This window comes from Triplophysa rosa, linkage group LG11 (genome assembly GCF_024868665.1).
Source record: "Triplophysa rosa linkage group LG11, Trosa_1v2, whole genome shotgun sequence".
Taxonomy (NCBI): domain Eukaryota; kingdom Metazoa; phylum Chordata; class Actinopteri; order Cypriniformes; family Nemacheilidae; genus Triplophysa; species Triplophysa rosa.
Genome location: NC_079900.1, coordinates 5,591,280 through 5,611,275, shown reverse-complemented (window position 1 = coordinate 5,611,275; position 19,996 = coordinate 5,591,280). Strand labels below are relative to the sequence as shown.

The following is a 19,996-nucleotide window of genomic DNA, read 5'->3' as shown; positions in this document are numbered from 1 at the left end:
CGTGCCAAAAGTGTAAACGTGGAAAAAACGGAGGTCAGAAGAATACAGATCATAATTATTTGACGTAATATGAAGTTGCCGTTCTCAACTCATGAATTACGCTTACGAAAAATGATGCAATGCTGCAAAACTTGTTTTCTTTCGCTTGCAGCTTGATTTACACCTTTACAAAACTTTTTTGCGAATGCACATTTATTTTACGCTTGCAATGTCACGTACGCTTTTACAAATGTTATCCTGCGCATGCAAATCTTTTCATTTAAAAGATCTTTCTAATTTAACTTCATAGCATGTCCTCTGATGTAATGAGCTAGCAACGACGTATATGATGACGTATAAGTATATAGTGGTGTCCCATTTCTTCTCGGAAAATTTGTAGCCCTTCCCCTTGCCACTTTGTTTCAAGGAGCAAGGGGAAGGGGCGAGGGGTAGGCGAAGGGGTAGAAAATAGAATTGGGATTGGGCCTAAAACTCCAGATATGCTCCTGCAAGAGAAAACATTAAACCATCTGTTGAATATACCGTATACCAATACTGTGTTCCTGCTGTGGGTCCTATTTCTCCTGGATGAGATGTTGTATCAAAACCCAAAGAGGGCAGTGCAGTCTAGACAATCCACAAATATTGACGATCTCAGACCGATCAACTGTGTATTGCTTGCTGCTTGACTTGAAGAAGGCTGTGCAGTGTGCACAGCACAACTGAGTGAGCCTTGGCATGTCACAAGTGACTCCTGTAGTGCTAAAGGTGTATTGCACCTTATAGCAAATCTTCCACTTGAATGATGTTGATGTACCACCAGACAGAAGAGGTTTAGATAGGACACAGCTCATCAGGTTTCATCATACTGTTTCCTTTCATAAAACTGTCACTCTGCTTTCTTTAAAGTCTTTATACAGTTTTTACACAGATTTCTATTATAATCATTTGCCAATTTTAACTGGTATGTGAGGACTTTTTATGTATATCATAATGCCTTTAATAATCATTTACTATTAAAAACTCTTTTTAAATTAATTTGTGACTTAATTTGAACCTCTTATGTTTTGAGTGGCATCTTATAAGCAGTGTTGGCAAATCATCACTATTTGAATAATTGTTCTCAATGAGTACTCAGTGACAGCTGTGTCTCAATGTTTGCGCTGAAATCAGCGGGCGACTGTTGTTGAGAGCTGAAGTGCAGATCTGCAAGGAACCGAAGGAACATGCAAGTACTGGAGTTCGTGTGCCAAGAACAGTGCAGCACCACTGCTCAACGCAAACTTGAGACAAGGCATACAAAGATAAAACTGAGATGAACCGTGTCAAATCTTATCACCTCCTTTCTGAGTGAAAGTCAGCCAGCAAAATGTTCAGCATTGACACATCCAAGGAGTTGTCAGATGAAATGATTCCTCCTGTAAGGCATGATGGTGTAGGGCTTCTTCGCTTCCGATGGACTGAAGATGCTGGAGCCGTCCATGATCCATCTGTTCGTCCCATCCATCCATGATCGGGGCATCCATTCGCTGAATCCAGTTGTTCTTCAGGGGGCCGCTGATGCCACTTAGTAAGTGTTGAAAGCAAAAGGTTTCATGCAAGTTTTTCTTGCCTTTATGTTCCCTTATGCTCATCACCTGAACTCGGCCGGCCTCACATTGGAGGTAAAGAAGATCAAATCATTGTTTTTGTTCAATCTCAAAAACCAACATTCTCACAGGGCCCTGTAGTCACTGTCTCTCCACATCATTCATACTATTGGAACATTACAATTATACAACAGGCAGCATTTTTTACGTTTAGGCCCTACATATTAAATAATTAAGTGTGCAAGTTTCATGTTTTAATACCAATTGTATTATTTAACAATGTAGCCTATTTAGATATTTCAACATTGACTTAATGATTTAATTTTGAGTAATGTGGCCCTCCATAATATACAAGTTGCTTAAATATAGTCCTAAATTGTACGGAGCTTTTGGTTCTTAACGTTTCGTATTGCAAACGGTAAAAAGGAGCCCGTAATTCATCCTAAAGTCAGCAAAGCTGGATCCACTGTTGATGAGAAAGAAAACGTGCAGGTCATACAGCTCGTGCAGACACTGGAGGATTTTTGCCAAGAACAGTGGGCAGCTTCACCGCTCAGGACAAAATCACGGACGCATACAAGACGGTTTTCTGACATGCAAATATGCAGAGATTAACGACGACGCAACTGACATTAATAACACGACAACACGGTCGAAACAGTTCAGGTTCAAAGCATAGAAAACACAAAGGACAAGACAAAACTTAAAACCTGCTTCCAGTCGTTGTCACAGCCATGGGGCAGGTGTCCCGTCCGGTAGATGATTCTCCGCGGTGTCTGCTCCGGTGAAAGAAGCGGTTGCTGTAGGAAATCCTCTCCGTTAGACTCCTAAATCCATGGTCCGGCTGTAAGCATTTTGTATGCGGGATTGCATAGTGAAAAGGTCGTCGCAAATATCCAAAAATCTATTTCCCAAAGGCAAGAAACGCTGCCTTTTGTTAACTTTATCTAAAACATCTGTCACTGCGCTGCTGCTGCTGCTACTGTAGTGACGTAACAATGAGTGACGCCTCGCCGCGTCCCAACGGCCGAGGTAAAGTAGCCTACTAGCTCATGTTGTAGCGCTGTTTTAAATACTTTGTTTACAATTTTGTTACTTGGTTAATTTCAAAACGAGTCATCTCAGCTGTAATCTGTACAATATAAAAAGTGCGAAACAGAATTGTAAGAATACTCTTGCAGTTGTTCACTTCAGGAATCATGTTATGTATGTTGTTTTTCATACGTCTTTGTTTTTATATAAATATTTAAGCAACAAATTAAAACTCACCCTGTAAAAAGCAAGATTATGGTTTTTTTAAAATATTTTTTCAACACTGTAATATGTAGCCTATAATATAAACTGATAACATATATTACACATATTTTTACATTATTTTAATTCATCAAAATAATTGAAAGGTTTGATAGTCAGGATTTTAGTCAGTTAAAATTACATGTACAGTACACATAAAAAATTAAAGCAGACTTTTTACAGCATTTGCATTTTTTTATTTTCTGACAGAATTAGACAAAATTAACCAATAGGCGATGTTTTCCACAATAGGCATTTTTTATATAAAAATGCAAGAAATAAGTTAGTTACAAAGGAACATAAAATATAGGCAAACTTCCCATCCTCACAGTTTTAAGGTCAGGTGTAGGCAATTGTCCATATGACAGAAACATAATCCCAGTGTTTGCATTTAAAGATCGGGTAACATGCTATTTCATGCATTCTGCCTTATTTACACTGTTAAACATGCTGGCTTCTCATGCTTAACATGGTCAACTTGTTAAAAAAACGAGTTGGACGTATAACGTAGTATTTCTGTGCTTGATTCACTCCCCCAGCACTCCAACTTGTTTCGGAAAGTTTATTATAAGTCTGAATCCCTGTTTCGTAACAGAGATCCTATTCCTTTTATTGGGAAATTCTCCCGGAAAAGCACGCCCACGGCAAGGAGAAAGAAATAGCCCGCCCACGCGCCAACCAACGAGCGGTAGGAAGACCCCCTTATCAAGATTGGCTGCGCTGTGTCAAGATTGGCTGCGCTGTGGGCCTGCAGCTGCAGCTCGTTACTCTTGCCATAGTAAGATGAGAGAAGTTGTGTTTGTTTGTTCATGGCATTTCAGTGATGGATGTTATATAAACGGTGGATATAACGCTGGATTTGGAGATCGTTTGAAACTGATAGATGGCGCGGTCCCAGTGCTAAAAGATGCCGGGCATGAACTGCACGCGGTAAGTCAAACTAAGTCATATGTCTGTGTTTTGTTGGCAATCGGCATGTAACGTATAATGTAAAAAACACGAAGGGATTATTGCGATGATGCATTGTGTGCTCGTGCTGTAGTTCCGTCCCCCTGCCTGCCTCCAGCAGCTCGTCTTTTTCCGGAAATAATCTTACAGTTGTATCTCTTTCTTATAAATTTGATCAAACTAAATACTCTTCGAAGATACGACGTATCCGTGTGTTACCCGATCTTTAATCAATATATGTAAGCACTGTACCAGTCAGTAATGTGGCACACTTGGCATTGTCACATAGATACCAATATTGTATTGTAATTAGGGTTGGGAATTGTTTGAATTTTATCGATTCCAATTCCAACTCTGCTTATCGATTTCGATTCTTAATGATTCCCAGTTTCGATTCCACAGTTGAAGTAAAACATTTAAATATCAACCTGTATGGTCATTTAGCCTGCATTGACTTATTTTCAAAAAATATATATATTTATGAGCACCGTTTTGTGTATATACACAGAGAACCATGTTTTTTCAGATTTATTACAATTTGTATTACCAAAGCGGAACTACATCATGGTTAAACTGTAGTAACTATAATGAAACTATGGTTAATTTGTGGTTCCTGTGCGTTTTAATACAAATACTATAGTTAAACTTATATATATTGTTAATTTTCACAAGGGCTTTTATTGAGATATCAGCAGATTACACATTGCGTTTACTTTTCTGAAAATATGCACACAATTGATAAGAGGAATTCAAATTTTAATCTCAAGTTTCCGATTCCTATTCCTTTTGTTTCCGATCCGATTCCTAGCCTTTCGATTCCGATTCCAAATTGGAATTGATTTTCGATTCCCAACCCTAATTGTAATATTCAAACATGTGTCAATACATTACACAATAACTACACAATTAATATATTCTGTTGTTCTTGCTGGAGGTGGTATTGTGATGAACACTGTATTTATTTTCCCTAAAGTTATGATTCTTTTTTTTTAATGATCTGTCCATGTACCAATAAAGAATTTTTTGTGAATTTCATCAGATTACAAGCGTTTCTTTGAAAAAAGGTGTGTTAAAAGCATTATTAATAATCATATAACACCACTGTAGAGTCAGAGTGCATCAACATTGTAATGTGATATACTGTGCTATACTGTGTGATATAGATTAGTGATTAGGAAGTCATATAGGAGTAATAAAAAAATAATTAATAAAACCAACATGAAACGAACACAAAGTAACCTGTGTGATATAATGCAAATCTTCTGAAACCACGCAACAGCTTTGTGTGGGGACCAGACTGAAAGTTACTATTTATTTAAGAATAGGAAGGTACCAGCTCGATCCTACCCACATGATAAGAACATCCTCATCAGTGTCCTAACTGCTTTTCATCTCCTGCTCTCTTCCCTCACCCCTGTCTCCTAACTGCATGGGTCTCAAGTGGAGAGCAACAGATAGGGTGATGCTCAGGTTGTTGCATCACATGATTTGTAGCCCCCTTGTGGCTCCTTCAACAGACTACACATGGTGCAGTCCTGAACAGAAGAAATCAGGCAATTAAATCATTTTAGAGGGAAAAAATGCATGCAAAACTTATTAAAAATGGCATTCTAACCCCATAGAAATTATTCTCTGGATCCTCTGGAACATGTTTTAGACACTGTGCAACAGCAAATAACTTGCTTGTTAGACAAATCATGCAGTATTGTATGTAGTTGATTGTAATGTAGCACTGATATTAAAGTTGATCTTAAAACTTGCATTTACAAAGTTCAAGGGGGCAAATTAACTTTTGGACAATAAACAATCTTTTTGCTGACATAGAGAAGTTAGGTTTTACTGGTTACTCAATTTCCTTTATTAGGCACTGCAATTTTCCCCCAACGTTTTTCTGCTAAAAAAAAGAGGATGTTTATGTTATTTTATAATATCTTATCTACATTAGACAAATATTTGAAATGTTTTTGCTGTTGAAACATTTGACTAAATAATTAACTAAATAAATGTTTGAATTTACAAAAGAAAATGTATTAAAACACAGACATACGATATTTTACTGTAAACCAGTCTAGCGTCACATTTCCGCAGCATATGGACGTTGAAGAAGCTGCTAACAAATTGATTGGCATTAACTGCAACCAATCGTCTGGTTGCAAACATGATACTAGCCAATCAGAGTAGAACGAAAAAGCGGAAACTCCCGAAAATGCACGAACGTTTACGAATGGAATGTATGGGTATATAAACTGCGTGCAAGGGGCGGCGTTGTAAGTTTTACTTTAGCGCGTTTTGTTTGAGAGACCAGTTTCTTTGAACAACCACAACATGACTCGCTTGCTTCTGCTCGCATTTTTAAGTTGGCACTTATTTGCCGACTGCAAAGCAATAATCAGGTAATGCGTCAACCTTCTTATTATCGATGTAAAACATGTTTTACATGTACTAACTTTATATGTTTTAGTAAACAGGAAATACAACTTTTAAACTACCATATTTAAATGAAATCATACATGCGCAATGGTTGGATTTTTACCTGGGCATCACACCCACGAATGAACTCCCTAATAAACAAACGCGTAAAAAAGATCTTATCTCTCTTACCAAAGAAAACTCCTGATCATCTTATAGAGCTTGAATTGAATATATATTAAGATTTGATGCTTTCGTTGTTTTGCATGAAGTTCCGTTTTGGTGCTCGGATTCAGGAAGTGTTGGTACAAGTCCGTTAGCAAGCGTTACATGTGTGAACCTAATGCGGTTGAAGTGCGTCAATAATTTACAACGCTTGTAGTTATGCTGCACATGCAGCAATTTGACGCATCCTTCGCACGCAGCGTAGATTAGTCGGACTCGTTATTAAAGTAGTTCCAGCAATACTTTTTCATTGGACGCTACCTGCGCATTTTAAACTCGTGCACCTGCGCACCCGCTGAATTTAGCATGTATTAATGCGCCAACCGCTGACAACATAGTTTAAAAGTTGTTGAGATAATGAAAACAAAGTTGACAAAAAGTAAAAAAAAGACTTTAGCATAGCAAAGGATCTGATGTAGAGTTCAGTGTCAAGTCTTTTGTCAGGCAAGCCTCAGGTCCCCTTTTTGAAATGGTTTTCTATGTACTACAGAACTAGTTTTGTGTGTTGTCAAAGTCCAGGTTGGATCAATTTATTTTTGCAATTCAATGTATTTAAATGTAGCTCATTGGTACTAGAAACCCAGGATTTGACTACCAGGAAACACAAACTGATAAAAAGCATATCTTGCATGCTTTGGATTAAAAAGTGTCTGTGTGATTGTAAAGGTATGACTGAAGTTGACAAACATGCTCAGGACAGGTGGATAATCGCATTTGTTTTTTGTAGGATTCCTCTGCACAAGACTCAGACCGTGCGGCACATGTTGGCAGACAATGGAAGGACTATTGAAGACATCAAATCGATGGCCAAGTTATTTGAAAAACCTTCAACAGCAGCAGTGCCATCCCCAACTCCAGTACCAACACCTGTGGAAAAACTCACCAACTTCATGGATGTAAGAATGACGCAACCGGCGATATGCGCTCCGTTTTTCTTGCTTGAAAAATGTAAGACACGTGTGACATAAATGCTCGTCAAATTCTGATTGTCCCATCTTTCTTTGTCCAGGCCCAATATTTTGGAGTGATCAGTATTGGGACACCTCCTCAGGAATTCAGCGTACTCTTTGACACGGGATCATCCAACCTCTGGGTTCCATCTGTTCATTGCTCCATTCTGGACATAGCGTGCTGTGAGTTCAAATTTTTGCTTTGAGTTGTGTTAGCTGTGACGATCGTAAAATATGTCCTTCTCTGTCTCCTTGAACGTTGATCTTGCTGTTTCTCAGGGACTCACCATCGCTACAATTCGAAAAAGTCAAGCACGTACGTTCAGAACGGAACTGAGTTTTCAATCCGGTATGGCACAGGCAGTTTTTCTGGCTTCATCAGTCAGGATACGGTCACTGTGAGTAAAAGCACCAGATCGTCTCAAACACTTCATTCAGTCAACATATCAAAATGATGAGTAGTAGTCGTCTGTAGTTGGCAGGGTTGAAGGTGCCAAACCAGCAGTTTGGTGAGGCGGTTAAGCAGCCTGGCATCGTGTTCGCTGTGGCACACTTCGATGGCATCCTGGGCATGGGATATCCCGCCATTTCTGTGGACGGCATCACACCGGTGTTCGACACAGCCATGGCTGCCAAAATCCTGCCTCAGAATGTCTTCTCTTTTTATATCAACAGGTATGTTTAAAGTCAACTCTTGCTCTGCTTTCTGTTTGTCTTACTCTGTGACGAGGTTTATTTTAGAATCTTGCCGGATTGTTTTTGCATGGTTCATGATTTTTAAAGTTTAGAGAATCCCCTCAAGTCATGGTTTCCTCAAAGAACTGAGAAATGGGGTTTATTCTCTTATCCGAGCTTCCCTTATTAAACTGAAAAGCGGAAGCAAATAATAAAGTTGAGGAATGTGACCCTAAGCGTGACCGGTTTTAAACTGTAACGCATGACTGTCATTGCTGCATGCAAATGCAGGGCTGAACGATATTAAAGAAAAATGCGATATGCGTTAACTTGCTAAATAAAGTGATGAATGATACGTGATGTATTAAAGCCTTACATTTGTGAAATCGGTTTAAACGATGTCAAATTATATTTGAAAACGGAAAAAAAAACGATAGAGCTAACCAACATATATGTTTCACATTCTGTTTGTGATTTGTGATGAAAACGCATCTGTGTGTTGTCTGTAGAGACCCTGCAGGTGAGGTCGGAGGTGAGCTGATGCTGGGGGGTTTTGACCAGCAGTATTTTGACGGCGATCTGCATTACGTCCACGTCACGAGGAAAGCCTACTGGCAGATCAAGATGGACGAGTATGTGATTTCAGTAACTCATAATGAGACGTACCTATCCATGGCATCTTAAACTTTATAACCCAAGTAATCGTAATGTTTTCACCGAAAGTAATCACAAGCATTTTGCATATATTTATTCCTTATTGTCAATTTCTGCAGAGTTCAAGTGGGCAGTACCCTCACCCTGTGCAAAAGTGGTTGCCAAGCAATTGTCGACACGGGAACGTCACTGATCACAGGACCGGTTCAAGAGGTGCGAGTGCTGCAGAAAGCCATCGGAGCTGTGCCACTGCTTATGGGAGAGGTGAGGACTTTATTTAATGTCAAGAAATGTACGTTTGTTGTTGAAAAATGCATGCACAAGTTAATTTCTTTCTCTCTAGTACTGGATTGACTGTAAGAGGATTCCATCACTTCCTGTTATATCCTTCAGTCTGGGTGGGAAGATGTTCAACCTTACTGGTGAAGACTATGTTTTTAAGGTGATTATTTCATCGTACCTTTCGTGTGCATTTGTTTGAAAGGATTGTTTATGACTCTACAGTATAACTTCATGAATAGCCCAATATTTGTTACATTCAGTCACATTTTCTGTTGCTTTGTTTGAATCGTCAGCAGAGAATTCTGTGTTCATTTTAAGTCACATTTCTATGTGTTTTCAGGTGACTCGTATGGGAGTTAGTATCTGCCTGTCTGGTTTCATGGCTATGGATATCCCGCCCCCTGCTGGGCCCCTGTGGATTCTGGGAGATGTTTTCATCGGCCGATATTACACTGTGTTTGATAGGGAAGCTGATCGTGTGGGGTTCGCCCCTGCCAAGTGAAGACCGAGTAAATCACGCTGTTGTATATCTGGATGGCCAAGAGTTGAGTGAAAACGTATTAAATTCATTCTTATTTGAATCATGCACTGTAAGTGATGGAAGAAATAAACAGAAGCAGTAATGCTGTACAGTAAGGGTCTACAATGTGTTAAAAGAGTTCATGCGATAGCTAATTTGAAATAACAATGAACAATGTTTACATTTATTATTATTGTACATTTCTAACACATTCAAGATGAATGAATGTAAAAACGTTTGTTAGTAATACATGAAAAGTATACATTTCAGATGATTCTGGGTTAATGTTGTTGTTCATTGTTACTTCATAAGATCTAATGAATCATCTATTCAGTCCTACTGGTGAAGTGTTACCACAGTGCTAGAAATAAATTATTTACCAAAGAACTAAATATGAAGTTTCTATGTGCTTCTGCTTTTTTGTTGAAGCTTTATAGTTTGTTTTATTTTGCACTCAAGTTCAATAGATTTACAGTGAAAAAGAGTTTAAAAAACGATGCATTTTATTTTATACTTGTGCTATTCATTGTTTTGTAATTTAATAAAGATGAGATTCGAGTCAAGCCACTGGTAAATGTTTAGTATTTTGGTTCTGTTATTTCCGTTTTAGAGTCTAAGCTTTGTATTTTTTGATGGCATTTGACGCTGATATGCTAGCGTTTTCAGAATCTATTAATGGTCTCTTTGTTACAATGCAACTCGTAGGAATGTTGATTTTGACCACTTGACTGCTTAACTATTTTCTAAAAAAAAAAAGAGAGATAAAAATAAAACAATTTTGTTGTGTGCTGCCTATAGTGTCTATTACTTTCAATACTTTTTATTTCAAGTCTGATCTCCGTTTAACAGTTTTCGGACTTAATTGCAACTAGACAAAATTTGATACTAATTTATATTTTTGAAATGGTCCTGGACAGCTAAGGGCTGGACACTGAATTACTAATGCTCATAAACAAATCGCCAATACATTTTCATTTTATTTTCATCGCAAGACTAGAGGCACAGAAAACAATGACTCTTCCAGAACATTTACAAATTGTACAAAGTTCTGTTTAATAAAAATAAAATTCCCAGGAAATAAACAAACACACAATCACATGCAAAGTACCAGGCCAAACTGAACTCAAAGTAGAAATCGATGTCTACTTTGGATTTGGTGGTTCTCTGAATTAAATATCATTTGCACAGTAAATGTGTATCTGCTACATAACAGGTGGTCTGGTTATGCAAGCAAAATAAATGCTTAGATATATAAACACATCTCTTGTTCGTTTTGGCATTTCATAGACCTACCCTAATTTATGTTTTGTTCTCAGACGTCACTCTCAAAGCACATTATGTACGATCATGACAAGATATACATAAATATTTTCACACCAGTTTTGGTAACATCTGTACAATCAATACAAAAATACAAAAATGTCTTTGTATTTACTAGGATTTTATTAAGCTTTTACACACCACTGCCATGCACGCAATACCATTCGGTTCCTCAAAACCCACTCAGCCACCCAAAACCAGCCATCCATTTCCACTGATAGTTTCTGCACCTATAGTACAGATTTAAGGTCCACAGTAATTTACTTAAATACTAAGCATCTGGTTTCCGCAGTGTGGCAGTAACCCGTTTCAACTATTTCAATAACAACCAACTGAAGGAAAATAATTCTAAAAACAACGCAGCTGAACGTAGATGCTACATTGCCAAGAAACACAAAAAGTGAACATAACATGTTACTCCAGCAGCACCGGTTGATTTATAAGTACCCTGCATATTTAAATGGCACAGGTGGAAATAAAGGGTAAAAACATGACCTTGTTTCATTAAAGTTTCTCTTCCCAGTCACATAGATGTAGATTAATGTATTGAAATATTTGGAAATTTCAGACAAAATATTTGGACATTTGTTACTCGCTTCAAAAGGTCAAATTGATGTAAAATGCTAATTTTTCCTTTCAGATACTTTCTATTACAGAAACTGACCCTTAAAAAAAACATTCAATGATGCAATTACACTAAACATTACGTTCAAGCGTAATCAGTCAAAGGCTATTTTCTTACTCCACCATGCACTCTGAATAATGGAAAACATGATGTTACCCAGCATTGGAAGAATTGTAAATAAATTTAAGAGTGAATCTGAAGAAATGAAAAAGCATGCATGTGAAAGATGAGTGAGGTCATTGACCCACTAGTACAGGGCACATATGAGAACAGCATTTGTGGATCGATTCTACTTGTATACTTGGATATTTAAAGAGACAGTTCACCCAAAAATGAAAATTCTTTATCATTTACTCACCCTCATGTTATTCCACTCTTCAGCTGAATACAAAAGAAGATATTTTTAAGAATGTTGGTAAACAAAAACCATTGGTCCCCATTCACTTCTATTGTATGGACACATACCAATGTAAGTCAATGGGGACCAACGGTTTTCTGTTGCCAACATTCTTCAAAATATCTTCTTTAGTGTTCTGCAGAAGAAAGAAAGTCATGACATGACAAGAGGGTGAGTAAATGATTTTATTTTGGGTGAACTATCCCTTTAAGTGTCTAAGCATTGAACAGCTGCTAAACAGTGGTAAAACCAATACATGCGTTTGTGTTAAACAGTTCTCATTAGACTCTCAGGGTCAGACAATGCACAGTAGAGCGTGTACCCAAGTTCATCTATTTCCTGTTCCGTTAGCTCACAGAGCAGATTGACTTTGGGATTAAGGGTGCAGGGCAGCCTCCCAGCCTCTAGGTGTCCCACTAGTGCACGAAGCAGGTGCAAAAACCGGTCGGCCAGTGCTTCCTGAGTCCAATCCCTTTCCTGTTCACTCAGGAGAAGGATTGCATTAGTTTGCTGACTTGCGTTCAATCGTGCCAGTGCTGGGTTCAGTTTACACACAGCTTTAATGACTTTGAGACAAGCACAGCGGCACCCGCCGTCTTCCTGATCGAGCGCACGTAACTTTGTGGTCTCCGCCACTCTAAAACTCTGCCTCCACAGGTTCTCGTGGCGATCGGCGGCCAGTCGGTGCGGTTTGGCGATCAGCGAGACTCCGTCCTCCATAACAAGCAATGGGAGGAAGTCCACGAAAAGGTGACGGTCCGTGTCATATTGCACTTCCAACGAGAGCGTTTCCGAAGGCACCACGGGTCGAATCACATAATCTAAAACGCTACCGATTGCAGGCCAGTTGATGGAGCCGGCAACAAGCTTCTCAAAGACTTCTAGAACGCTCTTTGGAGAAAGGTATCCTCCCACCATGCAACGGTCCCAGTAGCTGCTTCCACGGGGGAAGTACTCAAGGTTTTCCCGACGGACCAACCAGAAGCCAGGAATATTCATGATGGTGTCCTCGCCAGGAATGGACGACCAGAGGTTCTTCTCGAGAATCATAGGTACCATCAGCTGGGCGTGATCTGCAGTCACCACCTACGAGTTACATCAGAAGCACTTAAGACAACTTTATTTTTTATTTAAGACCCCCAAAAACATTCAGGGTTTATGCCGTTACCTGGAGGTCATCATAGAGACTTCCGCTCAGGAACATCTCTCGTAAGGGCATGTCGGGCAGTTTGGCGTGGATGAAGACCCGGAGCTCTGCGCAGATATCCAGTGCAGCACGACGGGCGACAGCTTGCTCCTCCGAGGGGATTGCCACTTTCTCATGAAAGAATGCCCAGAGGTGTTCCTGGAGGGACAGACGCATTCGTGCCCTCTGAAGATCAGCCTTTCCATGACCACCACTACCCCGACCCACTACACGGCGAAATGAATCTGAAGAACACAAAGCGAAAATGGAATTAGACATTTCTGTTAAGCATGTGCTATTGTTTAAAGGGGTGCTGCAACGGTGTGTCATGCATTCTGACTTCTTTACAATGTTAAACGTGCTGTCTTCTCATGCTTAACATGGTCAACTTGTCAAAAAACGAGTTGGGCGTATGACGTAGTATTTCTGTGCTTGATACACTCCCTCAGCGATCGTACAGGTTTCGGAAAGTTTTTTTCAAACATATAAAACTGTTTCGTAACGATTTTTCTTAGTCCCTTATTGGACAATTCTCCCGGGAAAAGCACGCGGCGCCCACGCGGCAGCAGGGAGAGCAAGAGAAGGAGCATGCGCAGATGTCACTTTCACTTGTGTGCAGGAGAGAGAGAGAGAGAGAGAGAGAGAGAGAGAATACGTTCTTGAAGTTCAGGTGTTTGTTTGTTCACTGCATTTGGGTGATGAATGTTATATAAACGGTGGATATAACGCTGGATTTGGAGATCGTTTGAAACTGATATATGGAGACGTCCCAGCGCTAAGATGAGGTGAGTGAAACTGTCTGTGTTTTGTTGGCAATGGGTGCGCACATGCTTTACTTCAGCCTACCCCTCCCCCCGTGCACGCACCATATGCTTTCGGAAAAAATCGTACAGCTGTATCTATCTTTTATAAATGTGATCAAACTAAATACTCTTCGAAGATACAAAGTATGCAATACTACTCTATAGGTACTCAAGATTAATATGAGATTGGCAGAAACCGCGTGTGTTAGGGCCGCTTTAAAGACTTTTTAAAGGACTAATACCACCGTTTCGAATAACTCGGCTTGAAAGCTCAACACACAGCCTAAAACAACACAATGTTTCATTTTCCAGACAGAAACAGACTATAAAGGAGAGACACATAGTAGGGATGGCACAAGATGGTTCCTTAACACACAATTCAGACTGCGCATGTCCAATACGTACAAAACTACCCTACAAACATGTTCATATCCACATTATGGGGCTACAGAAACCTACATTATGCAAGTCAATGAAGGGTTTAAATACCCACTGAGAAAGCAGAGCAGACACTCCATTATGTACAAGCCTGATGACAGGGAAGCACAGGTTAGCATGCATCAGGGATAAACCATGTACATTGTGACTCCATTTTTACATTTCTCTGTCTTTTCAATTGGTAGTGAAATCCTTTTCCAGCTGTATCAAAATAATCACATAGCCACTGCATTCAACAGCACAGGTTGCCTTGGCTACAGAGCACCGGAGAGTCATTACCTGGTTTGAAGGAGCTGGAAGAGGTGGGGAGCGTCTGCAGAGAGCGACTGATGTTCTGCTTCATGTCACGGTTCAGTGTTCGAGGTGAAGACCCCAGCCAGCTTGGCTCCTCCCAGCTTCTCTGTCCAGACGGGATTGCTTTAGTCGGGCTTGATGGAGCACTCAGTGCTCTGTCATACATCTGAGGCAAACCAAACTTAGTTAGATAGTGAGAAGATACTATGATATCTGTGATGCTAGTAAAGCTAGGCAAAGCATGGTGCTAGCAATGCTAAGTTTATAGGTAAAAGTGTTAGCGATATACTTATCACAACAGTATCCATAGGAAAGAAATGTATTTTAACATTTTGTACTCACTCTTTTGACCGCCAGTGTGGCGATACCAAGCATGGCTGCCCCTCCGACTCCCAGCACCAACTTTGCATTGGAGAGCACAAAGTCAATCGCCGTGCCAAGCCCATTTTCATCTTTCTTTCCTTTCCGATCTCCGTTCACTCCTGCCATTGATCTTTACCCTCACTGACAGACAAGGGGAAGAGGGGAAATATTTTATACTCAACATCCTTAAGATTGATGTTAACACCATCTGTTTCCAAATGTAAGGATACTGGTACCTGCAGCTGGTCAGACCGCCCGCTGGTGATAAGCGCAGCTCAGATGACCTCAACTTCTACACCAGTCCCCCCAGCCCGCTACTGAGGAAGAACTGGCCTCTCTTCAGCGCGTCCTCCCTCTCTGCCGGGCCGCTGAGAGTCTGACAGCGCCGGAACTCTCGCGTCACAGCACGGTGGTAATAATCACGGTCTGTGTACTGTAGGTGTTGGCCTGCACGGAGCAGTGCTCTGTACAGCTGCAGCACGGCACTGCGGGACCAGCTGCCCATCAGGGAGAACTGTGAGAAGGCAGAGCCAGCTGTCACACACACACCTGAACAATAAAATGAATGATAGATGTTAGAACTTAAAGACACATACAGCATGATGCCAACAACAGCATATAAGAGTCTAAGACAATAGACTAAAGAGCCTTATGGGAAATACCATTGAGCATTTCTTGACTGTATGCATTGTCACCATTATCTCTTAGATTATGATGACTAGCAGTAAACGACAGTTTTAATTTAAGCAAGGAAATAATGTTTGTTTTGTTAGCACTCCTCAAATGTGTCACTGTGTGACTCTGTTATGTATTGTCCCATGATCATCTGTAAAACGTCAGTACCCACGACTGTTGGTTGGAAATGTTCTAGTAAAGGAGCTCCTAATGGACAGACAGATTAGTATTTCAATATAACCACAGCGGCAGTACAAAAATGACCTATAAAACAGCATGTGGACTAATAACATCTACAACAGAGAACAGTTCAAACACAGCTGTTATTAAATGAGACATTTGCAAACACAACTGCAGTCATTTGCATGCTACCAGTTAGCTAGCTTTAAACGCAATGACCTTCCGTAACTGTGGAAAATGTACATAATATCAACCTCAGATGTACCAGAGGCTTTGCAAACTCACATTCATATTCGATAAACAACGAAACTCACGTTTAAATATGTCAGAGAGGAATGTTTAGCTTGTCAAGGGCGGAGGTAAATTAGATGGATTAGCCGTCAGTGAGGGGTCGCCCAAGAGCGCGCCGGAAGAAGATAATTAACTGCAATTCAGTTCCGGTGTTATTACTGAAAACTTTTCTGAAAATTGTATAAGCAAAATATACATTTACAGTTACATTTGTGGGGTTAAAGCAAGGCGTACAAACAAATTGGGAATGACCATATAATATAATAGGTGTTAAAACTCAGGTTTTTGTTGAACTCAAAGTTTCTTTCTGTGTTTTGGATTACCCTTTAAATCAAACCATTGGATGTTGTGAGAGAATTCTTCTGGAGATCAGGGAGCAAAAAAGACAATGACGCAGAAACGCGGTATCAAGCTTTAAGCTCATTTATTTTTTGAAAGACACATCTTTATAGGGTAGAATGAGACATCTGGAAGTAATAATTTGTCCAGGGTTTCATATTATAACCATTATTTCACGGCTCGTTGGAATGCTTGATTCTGATTGGCCAGCTGCGACATTTGCAGGTTCGTTATTCCGAGATAACAACCTCTCAAAACTAATAACGCAGGGTAACCGGATGCAGCAAATCATTTTGACGGGATTTTTTGGACAAATTAAATGTAAATATATATTTTAATAACATATATGACATTATATTTACAAATGATTAAACCGAATTGCCTGTTCGTGACATCTGAACGTCGTTTCTTACCTTAAAAGCGAAAGTAAACGGGTTTTCCTCGCGGAAAGGCTGCATTCGGTAATGAGCTAATAAAATATTTCAAATTCACATTCATGTCCAGTTTTTTTCTCATGTAAAATAAGCGGGATAATGTACAAGCAGCCGGCTGTTATAGCGAAATAAGCTCCTTCAGTGTGATACATACCTACACTTTCGGGGCTTATTTCTGCCATAACAACCGGCTGCCTGTACATTATTCCTTACATAAGGAAATATCTGTTACCAACATGGGTCTTTTTATTCATCTTCCAGTAACTTTTTATTAATCGTATTCTAAACCATTCATTATGAGCAAATTTGAGGGCCTGTTAATAAATATAACTTTTTTGTGGACAATGTGTACAAATAAAATAATGGGTTAAGGGTTCATATACTTAAATTTATTACTAAAAAATTACCCAGAATCAAGATTAGCCTAGGCTATATTAAAGAAAAAGTAAGCTCTTTCAAAATATATTGTGTTGCCACTGTAGTAAGCACTTTGGGTCTATTTTGAGCATTCTTATTTTGTGCCTACAATAGACAGCATAAACAATTTATAGGACAAAGCCAAAGTCTTCATAGGAATCCTGTCACCAAAAATGGAACCTTTGCATTTTTAAACGTTTATTAGTTGACAAATTCTTCAATAATTCTAACCAAATCATATTTGCAACTGTGAATATTTAAGTGTTTCCACTGTAATAAAATAAATGAATTAAAAAACAAAAGAAAATCTGAAAGCTTGCGTCACCTATTAAAACATGTTTTGCAGTATTAGTATTTACGGGGTGGGCAAGTTCAGTATTAACAGTGTGAAAAATTAAACTTTTTAAAATGTGTGTATGTGTGTATGTATGACCAGAGCCGTTAAAACAGAGTTGCGACACACTTTGATCTCGCCACCGTGTGGTCACGTGGTTCATGGAGCTCTCAATAGTTCCATACTGCCAGTCTGTTTGAATGGGTTTAAGCAGGAGAGACAGTGGAAGCAGCTGTATTTGCAACAAATTTCACTAAAAACCAAAACAATATATGAACTGATTACTATGCTGATTAAATTTATAATAACATTTTGTCTGATGAGTGTAAGAGAGAACGTATTAATCAGTTGTGTGTGTTTAGTTTAATTTGACTAGGAAGGATGCATAATGTGCAATACATTAACAGAATGCATGCATTCATCTGTTTCTTATGCTTCTATGATAATCAGTACATAAATTATGTTAAGACATTCACATAAAAATGCACACGTAATTTATCAATAATTAATCAATGATGGCAAGTAAATGCACCACAAAGAATGCTGAAAAATGACAAACAATTTCAGTCAGTAAGATATTTTATTATATAATTTATACAGGGAGAGGGTATATAACATTTTATTTAATGAGCAGTCTTTATAGAAAATCATTCAACCACACAGAAAATCCATTTTTATTTAGGAAAACAATATTTTGTTTCAGAAACATCCTTATAATAAAACACCAGTTTTACGGAGATGTTTTTTATCAACTTACCTGCGAATGTGTTTGGGAAACAGTGAAACGAATGGGCTTCAATGCAATGTTTGGAACTAGCCGTCCATGACACGAGTTACTTCCGCAATCCATTCTTCCAACGGATGTCTATGCGAGTGTCGCAACTCTGTTTTTAAACGGCTCTGTGTATGACTAATGCAAACCACATTTATTTAGTAGAAACACGTTATAATATGGATTGAAAATGCAACATTTATATCTTATCACAGTTTGTGACTAAATCCAGAATCAACAGATAGGAGCTTCAGCTCATAAAATGCAAAGAATGTAAAACATTTAGCCTATTTGATAGCCTTTCGTTATGCTTCGGTGGTTCAGAAGAATAAATAATTAAACTGAAAAATCTAGACTAAAACAGGTATTTCAATTCAATTTGATTTATATTGCGCTTTTGTATTGTTGCAAAGCAGATTTATACACATTATAATAAAAAAATAATAGCAGTATATGAATAAATAAAATGAAGAATATGTTCACACAGAATAAGCAAAAATGTCATATTATCATTCAGCGAGGTTATGTGTTATAAACAAACGTGGCTAGACTGCATAAATCAGTCATTCCTAATCATCTGAATGTCTGGTAATTAAAAGCACCAGCATTTTCACTAAAAACAATTGGCCTTGCTCACGTGAGACATGTACTCACTCAATACGTTCTTTGTTCAGGTAGCAAGACACTGAAGACAAATACTTATGCAGAAAGACTGAGCGACATCCACGCACAGTCTATCACATGACATTTTTAAGTCCCCAAATGTCTGCTAAGAAACTTCTCATCCATCCCCACCAACTCATCTCATCAGCTGGATGAATTAAACTTAAATTTCAAGAAAAACCCAAATCGTGAAGATTGCATTAAATTATACTGTGATATCCTTAACTGATGCTCCACATTATAATAATGAGCTCATTTAATAACGCAAAGAAACATGTGGTATTTTTGACTGTCAGATAATTATGAATGCATAAAGGCTATGATGTCTTTTCATATTAATCTTAATAACTTCAGACCATCATTAAACACACAGTGTAACATTCATTTTAATGAGCCCAAAGGATAAAATGCTAATTCCATAACTTATACAAAAGGTTGAGTTATATAAACATATGGCCCTTCACATGTACTCAAAATTGTGCATTTTCATCAGTACACAGATTCCTTTGGAATCAAATCCATGATGTTGGCTTGACTACCACCATGTCAGTTTTAGCTTTAAACAATATTACACTGTCAGATTGATAGAATTATTATAATTTGCATATACTTGTAGCAAGTAAAAATGAGATGGGCCTTGAGCTTTCATATCAAGTATAGGAATGCAAGTGACAGTTTGCTTCTTATAGAGTGAACATCTATTGGGAGATAGGAAATTTAATTCCTTATGTAGCAGAGTGAATCACTTGTGCCTGTGTGGCCAGGTGATTTCACTCACTTTAATTATCAGACTCGACCTTGGTAGCACATAAGGCGGAAACCTGTCCACTCGGACGTGTGCCATGGTTCATACCGCCCCTCGGTGACTTCATCTGTGGTCGCCGAAGGTAGAGTATTGTTCGTTTGTAGCCTTCCGTTTCGTGTTTGGAGTGAAAGGAGAA

General features: G+C 38.9%; 2 protein-coding genes across 2 annotated transcripts; one reads left to right on the top strand and one right to left on the bottom strand.

The window, feature by feature from the left end:
• The first annotated feature begins 6,018 nt into the window (after window positions 1-6,018).
• On the top strand, window positions 6,019-10,317 carry napsa (napsin A aspartic peptidase). The gene is made up of 9 exons (XM_057346188.1): window positions 6,019-6,202; window positions 7,171-7,339; window positions 7,453-7,576; window positions 7,673-7,791; window positions 7,869-8,068; window positions 8,578-8,700; window positions 8,842-8,986; window positions 9,066-9,164; window positions 9,345-10,317. The coding sequence occupies exons 1-9, from the start codon at window positions 6,135-6,137 to the stop codon at window positions 9,504-9,506; spliced, it is 1,209 nt and encodes a 402-aa protein (XP_057202171.1). The 5' UTR covers window positions 6,019-6,134; the 3' UTR covers window positions 9,507-10,317.
• A 235-nt stretch (window positions 10,318-10,552) lies between these two features.
• mief1 (mitochondrial elongation factor 1) lies at window positions 10,553-15,302 on the bottom strand. Its single transcript, XM_057346187.1, has 5 exons — window positions 15,187-15,302; window positions 14,930-15,091; window positions 14,573-14,753; window positions 13,035-13,297; window positions 10,553-12,952 (listed from the first exon to the last, which is right to left on the bottom strand). Exons 2-5 carry the CDS (start codon window positions 15,074-15,076, stop codon window positions 12,134-12,136), a joined length of 1,410 nt encoding a protein of 469 aa, XP_057202170.1. The 5' UTR covers window positions 15,077-15,091; window positions 15,187-15,302; the 3' UTR covers window positions 10,553-12,133.
• Window positions 15,303-19,996: the final 4,694 nt, after the last annotated feature.